The 10,024-nt window shown below is 32.5% G+C and overlaps 1 protein-coding gene across 6 annotated transcripts; it reads left to right on the forward strand.

Annotated features, from left to right (window-relative positions):
• The first annotated feature begins 296 nt into the window (after positions 1-296).
• On the forward strand, positions 297-5,372 carry LOC112295730 (uncharacterized). Of its 6 annotated transcripts, XM_024547623.3 has the most exons (11): positions 297-424; positions 1,795-2,001; positions 2,278-2,391; positions 2,620-2,685; positions 2,847-2,866; positions 3,099-3,151; positions 3,473-3,503; positions 3,678-3,768; positions 4,189-4,328; positions 4,565-4,679; positions 4,961-5,191. In XM_024547623.3, exons 2-10 carry the CDS (start codon positions 1,824-1,826, stop codon positions 4,649-4,651), a joined length of 780 nt encoding a protein of 259 aa, XP_024403391.1. In that variant the 5' UTR covers positions 297-424; positions 1,795-1,823; the 3' UTR covers positions 4,652-4,679; positions 4,961-5,191. The 6 variants fall into 6 exon arrangements, with proteins under 6 accessions (XP_024403391.1, XP_024403392.1, XP_024403388.1 ...); XM_024547624.3 differs by lacking the exon at positions 4,565-4,679 and having other exon boundaries at positions 2,219-2,391; positions 4,961-5,372; XM_024547620.3 differs by lacking the exon at positions 4,565-4,679 and having other exon boundaries at positions 4,961-5,372.
• The last annotated feature ends 4,652 nt before the right edge of the window (positions 5,373-10,024 follow it).

The raw sequence follows: 10,024 nt of genomic DNA on the forward strand, positions 1-10,024 counted from the left end.
CTACTTCTTCTTTTTTCCCTTCATTTTCATGCATTGATTGGAGAAATCAGCCAATGAAGCAGCGCCTCGTCATCCCTTAAGAAGTTCTCACACTCCAATATAACTTCGAGGTGGCGATGAGATGTTGGATTCTAAAACAACGGTTTTAAGGGAAGCATGACCCAAACACGTGCCCGTAACCCAAAACTGGCTCATGGCCATCCGGCCATCAGAACCACCAACGGCCACGATTACGCATTTGGCCTTGGTCGTGGATGAGTACCCGCTTGCGTCTTCTTGACATCGAAGCTTCGATTTGCCCATACGCTTCGTGCAGGCGAGGCACCAAATTGCGACGTATTTCTCACGCGGGTGAGCAGCTGGAGTGGAGCCCTGGAGAAGTTACGGGACACGATTCGGTTACGGAAGGCCTGCGAACGGTGAGGTGAGTGTGGCTGGAATGCTTGCGGGAGGTGACGTTGTGGGATGTTCGCGTTGGTTGAGGTTTCTAGGGTTTTTTTGAGTGTGGAGGGAGAGGAAACTGATGGACAGGTGCGGGATTGTGAAGCGAGATGTGCTTGTGTGATGCGGATGTGCCTGTTTGGGCAATGCTGCTCACTGCCGTGGTGAATGAGTGAAGGAATAAATGAATGGTTGACGGTGTGGAGATGGAAGCTTGGGGTTGAAAGGAAAAGCATGAAAGAGAGAAGTGGAGGAGGAAGAACAGAGGTGTCGTGGTGTTAGTTTATTTTTATGTTTATATTTATCTTTTCCTGATTTGGAATTGTGGAAGTGGGAGCTGTGGTGTTGATTTATGGGGTGAGCAATGCGGAGGTGTGTGTTGTGGTTCTGTGAGCGTGCTACGTGATTTTGGCTCACAATGGTGGGATGTGATCATTGGCTTTGTGTAGCATTTAGAGATGCACATTTTGAAGGATTTTGTTTTTGTTTTTTGGAAGTGGTATCGATCGATCGCGGCGTTGTGAGGCAGATCGGTTTTTGGAATATTTCACGTCTAAATTCAGACTTTCCCCCGATTATTCATGCGATTGATTGGGCGTTGTCTTGCACTGTATACGTTTGGTATTCTTGATAGTATTGCTACTTGGTGAGCATGTGAGACGTCCAGTTCTCCTCGGAGTGTAGAACCTGTTGCTGATGGATCATATTCAAAGGCTTCAGGCATATCACTTAATTTAAGTCCTTCAATACTCGTGATTTTGAATGCCAAGAACGGTTATTAGGTCTGGGCTTTGAACCATCATGAGAGTGCTTTATTTATTTATTATTTCTTTCCATGAGATTTTCCTTAGTAAATACGTAGTTAACAGTTTGACATGAGCAAATTTTGGGTAATGAGGTTGTGCTTCTGGTGGAGGTTAAATAGTGAGGCCTATGTGCGAGCGCGGCATGTGAGTATGAAGACGATGGCAAACGTAGTTATCTACTGTGTGCTAGTTGCCTTGTGGTTGCCAAGTGTAATTGCTGAGCCAGTGTAAATAAATTGTTATTAACTGCAACAGTCGGGTGTGGATATGGAGATGTTAATTTGTGTCGTAACAATTTTACCCTGAAAGTGGTCTAGTAGCGCAAATGCCGAACGAACTCAGTCATGAAGTTTGGACTTGCAGAACCTCACCATGTTTATATCCGAAATGCGAAACCTTTCAATATCAGTTATGAGCCAAGTGCTGTTGTTTTATCTCCAATGAAGGGAGAGGCGAATGTGCGTTGTCTGTTTTCGCAACTGCACTCCACTGATCTATGTTTAGAGTATAGCAGTAGTTGATCGAGAAGCTGGCGTTTGGCTTTCAGGTTGAGGGGGCATTGTATGTAATACAAGTATGACGAAAGAGAAAGGGCAGCCACAGGCCTACGGGGATGAGTCCTACTGGGACAATAGGTACAGCCAAGATGTTGGATCATTCGATTGGTACCAGCGATATGGTGGTTTGGCGCCCCTTATCAACATGTACATGCCTAAGACAAACAATTTGTTGATGGTTGGCTGCGGAAATGCAGGTTTGTGTGAATCCTAGTCACTTATTGACTTTTCACATTCCTCCTAGTGCAATTTGATATTGTGTTATACGATATGGGAGTTTTGATTTTTTGTCTAGTTCCCCGTGTTCGGGGAGTGTTAATAAGTTGTTGTTTCAGGAGTATCTATACCTCATAGTGTTTCCTTGAGAAACTTCCTCACTAAGCTATGCCGAATCACGTTTTTGGCTGGTCTTAGATAAGGTTTCTCTTTGAAGGTTCTCAAAGGCAGGTTCTAGCTTGTTGTTGTGGGAACAGTCATATCAGAGGACATGGTAAACGACGGCTATCAAACTATTATGAATATCGACATTTCTCAGGTTGTGATTGACGCTATGATAGAGAAATACAAGGACATGCCACAACTTCAATGTAATTTCCAATTTATTCTTCCCCTGATTTCTGTTGCTTTTCTGTCACTTTGTACTTGATGTTTAGATTTTTAGGAGTGTGGTTGTTTAGCTAGTACCACAGTTATAGAAAAGTCCAAAGTTTTCTCATGGGGTTGCAAGCTGGACCATTTTAACAACTTTCTTAGTAAGGGTGATTTTATTGGGGAGGGTCGCTTACATGTAGCACATTTGGTTCTTGCGATTCCAGATCAGAGAATGGATGTTCGATCACTCGGTTTTAAAGATGGAGAATTCGATTCTATCCTGGATAAAGGTATGTGCTTGCTTATTCAAGTCTGTCTTACTTATCGTGTACTTTATTCTGAAACTGCCTCATTTCCAACTGTCCAACGTTACTAAATAATCCTACGTCTATACTTATATCTGATGCTACTCATGTGGGCTGACTCTGTTTACTTGGTAACATGCGTGCAGGCATGTTCGACTCATTGATGGTAATCATCTTTTTCTCTTGGTGTCTGCTTTTACCAGTATTCCACAGTTGAAGTAGTGAGTCACTGAAAAGTTACTATTCAACGTCAATGTCTTTGTGGAGTTCGCAACAGCTTGTATTGTATACGAATGACTTGTTGCTACATTGTTTATTTTAGAGTGAGCATATGTTGACGCACCCGCCATTTATTTTCATGTAATGAATCGGTAGTGGATTGTGAATGATGTTAACAGTGCGGATCCAGTGCACCAACAAGTGCTGCATCCATGATTAAGGAAGTTCGCAGGTTATCCCTCGAATCATCTTTGCTCTGTAGGCACATGTGACTTTACGCTATTAATGACCTGTTCCTAATATGAGTAGTTTAGGAATTCTTAAATCTTATTTAATACGCTCGGAATAGAAAGCGTATTTTCTCGATTCTTCAATTTTCTACACCGTTTGAGTGTTGAGTATCTACAAGAACATGATGGAAGCATGAAGTGTTTTTTTTGGATAGATGCAATTTATTTTGTCTAGAAAGCTCCCTCGAACATACTAATGTCAAGCGTGTTCGCGTGTGTGTCATCTACAACGCTTAACTTACAGTGGGTCTGCGTGGGTGCAGAGTCTTGAAACCTGGAGGTGTTTACATGCTTGTAAGTTCTGTTTCACAGTACTTAGCGTGAAGTATTCAAATAAGTGTTAGTACCGTACTCTTACATCCAGTATCTGATACGAGAAGTTGTGCACCAATTTGCATCTCTTGGTCAGTTTTATCTTTTTTAACTGTTTACAATGGCTCTGTTTATTGATATGGTTTTTTAAAACAGATCACGTATGGTGATCCTAGAGTGCGAATACCCCATTTGAAGTCGGAAGAAGCTCCTTGGGAGATCAAACTGCACGTATTACGTATGCTTAGTAACTTCTTTTTTCTTTTTCCTTTTTTTCCTTTTTAAATTTTTTTAGATTTAATTTATTTATTTTTTACTTCCAAGCTTTGCTTATTATTTTGGTGCTCAAGAAGAAAATTTAGGACAAGCTAACGAACTTTATTTGCTGCAAGTTGCTGATAATTCTGCGTCTGCCTTGAGGGTATCACATATGACTTTTATCAAGATGACAGAAATCTCTTGGTTAGGTCATTTTGTACATAAAATGTGAGGTTGATGTCATACAGTAGGTTCCTCGTAGGTGTGCACTGTCTTTGAGAGTTTGTTTGCGTAAAACACAAGATAGCTGTCGAAGGAGCACGTGTATTGACGTTATTTTAATTATCAAACTTTGATTTGTAATGCGTGATACGTCGCAATTAATGGATTGTGATTGGTGTCACCGCAGCAAGACCTGGATCCAAGAGAGCGCACGAGGGCACCTCTCGGCCCATCACCGAACCTGTATCTCTTGGAGAAGATCTGACATTAGGACCTACATTCAAGCTTGAAGACCCTGATTTGCATTATGTTTACGTTTGTATTAAGGTAAGAGATGTACATTCTATGTTTTAAGTCTAATCAGGGACCCTAGAGTACTTATAAGGCTGCATAGATCATGATGGTAATGAAATCTTACAGTGTTATAAGAGTTTCAGTATGGTCGAATCAAGTCTGAAGAAAGGGAAGGACATACATAATAACGAAAGAAAAATAATATATTTCACGAATAAGTGAAGCTGAAAGTGATCTTAATTATTAAAGCTTGTTACACGATTTTTCAGGAAAATGTTAATCCAATAGCTCCACCCCCAGAAAAAAAATCATCAGAAAAGAAGTCCTCAAATAAGAAGGCACCACAAAAGAAATAACTCTCATAATGGCAAGCAGAAGCTTTAGGTACAAGCATGAATACTTTTTTAATGAACAGCTCGTGGCGGTTCTAAAACAAAATTTTCTACTATGAGAAGATAAGCAACTAGGAAAATGTTGACTCGCGAATGATATGGTGGTTTTGTTGTCGAATCTGATGCATTGTTATCCAAAATACGTAGGTTCCTCAGGTGTCAATCGTACTCAAAAGATGTCTTATGTTAGGTCCAACTCTTTGCTTTCCTTTCATGCATTTTATCAATTATGCTAAACATACTGAATAACTTTTTTAATCTCTTATTTGACAGAGAGGTGGAAACGCTGTTAAGAGGCCGTCAGGTGATGCCAAAGTTGACATCAAATTATGCGCCAAGAGTCAACTGATTTCAAATTATGAAGTTTAGTCCACGGAGTTACACTTCACGGATAATGTCCAGTGTCACATGGCGTTTCGAAGTTGTGGAAGCTGGCTGCGAGGTTGTTCTGTTTGAGTAATTCTTCAGCAAGTCTGTCCAAGCGCTTGTGGAAGTGCCAGATGACCTCACTTGTGAAGTCAGATTGTTTGAGCATTTAAGCTGCTCTTTCTGACTTGATAATTGTAAAATGGGTTAGGAGGTAGATAAGCGTGGCAGTGGTGGAGTGGTGATCGTGTGTCTTTGCATATGTTAACATTGCCGAAAATCAATTTATCTTAAATAGTGGACCTCTACTTTCTCACAATTGCAGTTTGGTGAATATCCTCCACTCCAAGGTATTTGGAAGTGTGTGTATATGACTCATTTGGATGTCTAGTTTCTTTCTTCTGCATCCTCCTTTCTTCTACATCCTATGATGGTACTTCGGGATGTTTTTGACTTGAGTTGTCCAACTGCATTAATTGTGGAATTAAGCATCTTAAACTTTTTTTTAGTTTTATTTAATTTATTTTTGGTGAGTCATAAGAAAGTAGATCTTTCCACAGAAGATTGATAGACTTACATAGTATGCCCTTGTCTATTTTAAAGTATCAGGAATATTGGAAGTAATACAAATTAGAGATGGAATTTTGTTTCAAGCTATTTTATGAAATTCTAGCTTCAATTAAGATAATCAGGAGTTACAAACAAAGACTTATTTCTAGATTATATGGAATTAATACAATGTGATGATGTTCAAATTTCTATTCAAGTTAATGGAAATCACCAAAATAAATACTAGAATAAAAAAATATAAATATAAAAACAATTCTCATGTGATATAAGGACCTTGCCATTCTAAGGCCTTACATCCAAGAAAGAATAGATTATTGGAGGGGTTGTTATTTAGTAGGTTTGAATCTGCTTCAAAATATCCAGTTATGTGTCTTTTCTTAACAAACAAGTTTTTTGGGTTATTATATAAATTTCTTGAGTTTCTTGACTTTGCATGTTAAAAGTATCCTTACGGTTTCTTCTATTAAAATCAGTTAAAACCTAAAATAAAAAAAAGGCATGAAGATTTATATTGACCAAAAATAAATATCTATTTACAAACTTTATATGATATCATTTATGAATCATTTTTGTCCATAAGCGTGGAATCCTTTAAATGATGTAGTACCAAATATATTCATTTGGATGCATCAAAGTAAGTTTTACCTAAATATCTATCATATGCATGATTGTTTGTACTTTTGGACACCAATTTGATGCCTTTTTATCACAATGTTCATTAGTCATGATATTACAACAAAGTATCCATACCTTATTACTAGCTTTGTGTAGATTTTCTTTTCTAAAGATGTTAGTATTGGCTTTTGTTATTTTAAACTTCTTTTGCCATACCTTTAATGTCACATAAAGCTCAAATAAATTACTTGCCAAATCCCTTGTTCTTGGACTTTTTACTTTTAATTAGTTAAAGACAATTATATGTAGTAATTATGATTGGAAAAATATGGTATTTCTTAAGTTAAGAAATGTATCATATTAATATGATAAATTTTTATTTATGGCAAGTTAATTATCCAATTGTCTTGGTGATAATTAATAGTGCAAATGTTACTCCAATATTAAATTGATATGTTTTAATTATCTATCGATTTGAAAACAAAAGTTTTAAAATAAATTAATATTAATTTTTAATATATTAAAAAATATCTTCTAAAATTTTGATATAAATTTGGATCCTTGATTTAATATAATGTAAGCTAGAAATCTATTATCTCAATGAATATTATGAAAAACAAATACAGTTGTTTCTTTATCAATTTTTTTTTTTTATATATAAAGTGCAAAATGTGTTTTTTTAATCAAATAATGTATTTTTATAAGTAGAGTCAATAAAATTTAGGATTAAAAAATTGATAATAAACTTAATTGAAATAGATGAATAAGTTGTTTTAGAATAAGTAGAGATTGAAGTAGTTTGTAGGATCAGTGGCATAAATACTTTGCTTGAAAATAAGTATTTTAAGATTAAAAAAATTCTTTGTTAGCTTTTAATATTAGATGCCACCAAATCATTTATAAAATGAATTCCAAATTTTTCTTATATCCAAAATGTCATATTACTAAGAAGTCATGTTATATTTAAAATAAACCAAATTGTTCTTGATCTTTTAGGCTATATAAATATCTTCTAAAATAGAGAAGATTAGTTCAAAATTAAATTTACTAAAATAAATATAAAATAAATTTTTAATTTTTAAAATAAGAAGGCCTATTTATATACTAAAATAATTTCATCAAGAAAAGTGATTAAGTGGCATTATTAACTTTGTTGGTGAAAGTTGCAATTATTTTAGTTTCAAAAGCACAATTTTTTGTTGATTATATGTAGAATTGCTTTTATTATGGGCAAGATGGAAATATATAGATAAGGCATTCAACAAGTCTTATTCACTATTACTTATATATATATATATATATATATATATATATATATATATATATACACTATAACAAAGATATTCTAATACATATTGGAATGATTGATCAATATTTTGTGATTAATATAAACTATATATAAATTAAAAGAAACTTTTAATTAATTGGATTATTTTAAAAATAAATCTATATCAGTAATTTTTTGTGAGTCTTATAATTAATCTTGGTTATTAATATTTTTTAATAAAAGAATAAAATACATCCTATGCATCTACTTGTAATAATACTCTATGTAGTGCAAAACTTGATGCAATTTTTTTTTATAGTGGATATATGTAAAAAATCTAAAAGATGTGAAATTGAACATAAGTTTTAATTTTTTTTTTAACTTAATTTTTTTTTTTTTATATCTTAATTCTATTTAAATTTGTCCTTGCAAGTTAATTATATAAAAAGAGCATTTATAAGTCTATTAGCCATGACATTATATTCAAATTAGCCATATCTAATTTAAAATAAAATCTTTTATTTATGTACTTTTTAAAAATACATTAAATTATAGATTACTTATAGATCTATTTTTATCTAGAATTTAGCTTCTATTAGTAGGTGATAAAGCTCAAATATAAAATAAAATAAAATAAAATAAAATAAAAATAGAATAAAAATAAAATAAAATAAAAATTGATGGTTAATTTGTTGAGTTCATAATAATCTACTTATATTTGTAAAGATCCATCATTTTTGTTTAGGTGCTTAATTTGGTCACTTACCATAGATTTTGAATGCCAAATATATTTTTTTCTAAGATATTTATTATTATGTTCTTTGCTAGCATCTGACTTGTTCTACAACAAATTGTAAATTGATCCAAATGGAAGTTGAAGTTCTTCTTTAAGGTCAATCATGCAAAAATAAGATCAAATTTTTGGTACTACATCACTATTTTTCTTTTCAAATATATTTATATGTTATGACTTTACTTTAAAATTCTTTTACAACTACTATTTATATAAAAACTTAATATTTCATAAATAATAAATAATTATTTTTAACAAGTATATAATTTTCTTCTAATAGATAGATTTTTTATTCTTTTAACATATAATAATTTTTTTATTATAATATTTCTTTAGATAAGTCAAGAAAAAAATAAAAACTATAAAATATTTAATTACAAAAAAGATTATAAGAAGAGCAATTGAGAAGGGATAGAAAAGATAAAACTCTAATCTTTGCTATAAGAATCACAATTGGCTACTATTTATGCTACGAAATTCTAATTCCTTGCCTGCAACAAGAATTGAAATGATAAAGTCATTATTAATTAATTATAGTATGGATTTCAAGATAACAATAAAGATTTATTATTACATTGTAGAAAAAAAAATCATTGGAATAATTTATTGCTAAAGTCATTACATACAACAATGGAGTCTTTAAAGGGCGTCAAAAACAAAGATTTGATTAAAGAAAAATAAATCAAGTCATGACAACTTCTAAGTTTTTAAAAACATATTCATCAACGCCAAAATCTATGCAAATTTTTGTAAATTAAATTAAGTGATTGACACCAAAAGAGAAAAAGAAATGCTATCACAATTTATTTTTGTTTATATTGTAAAAAAACAATTCATAATGTACAAGATTGTTACATCAAATCAACAAGATTTAAAACAAAGAACATAAATTCAAATGTGAAATAGTCAAAAAACAAAGACATTTAGTTGCAATAAGGACCTTACAAATAAACAACTCTAGACTATTAAATATATGTCTCATACTACCACCAAATCCTACATCCTATCCTTAATTTTATATAGTTATCACAACTTCAAATCATAAATTTTTAACTCAAGTACTTTTAGACATTAGATCTTTAGTATGTTTTATAAGTAAAAACTATGCATTACAATAAGAAGTTATACTTTCAAAGAAGATTCAACCAGCTCTAATAGAAATCATTGATGGGCAACGACTTGCATTTGAAGATATCATAGAAGAAATCAAACTATTGAAGATTAAGTATCTAAGATTGTCTTCAATATCATTTAATGTCATTAAAATCTAGTGGTATCTAGCCATCCTTGATTTAAATTATATAATCCTAATATTAAATAAAAATTATGAATGATCACTTGAATATCTAATTCTAATAACACCAAACTATATCAATCTTGATTTGTGATAGCCTAAACCTTTATGCTAGTTGCAAAAGATAAGAAATTTTTATTTTATTTTTGCAATACCAAGTCTTTATTCAAATAAGGATTGCAATAGATTTAGCATTATAAAGAATAACAAGATGTGATTGAAAAGAAGACTATTGATGTATTGCTAAAATACCAACCTTATGATTTGGAAGAACTTGAAACTTGTTGCAAAATGTAGTTGTTATTTTAAAAGAAAAAATTACTGAAATTTTTGCAAAGAATTTTATCCAACATTCAAAGTCTCTTATAGATATACCAGTCTTCTTTATAAAGAAAAAAGTTGAATCCTTCCAAATTTATATAGATTATTGTG

Source organism: Physcomitrium patens, chromosome 19 (assembly GCF_059467195.1).
Source record: "Physcomitrium patens ecotype Gransden chromosome 19, ASM5946719v1, whole genome shotgun sequence".
NCBI classification, from domain to species: Eukaryota; Viridiplantae; Streptophyta; class Bryopsida; order Funariales; family Funariaceae; genus Physcomitrium; species Physcomitrium patens.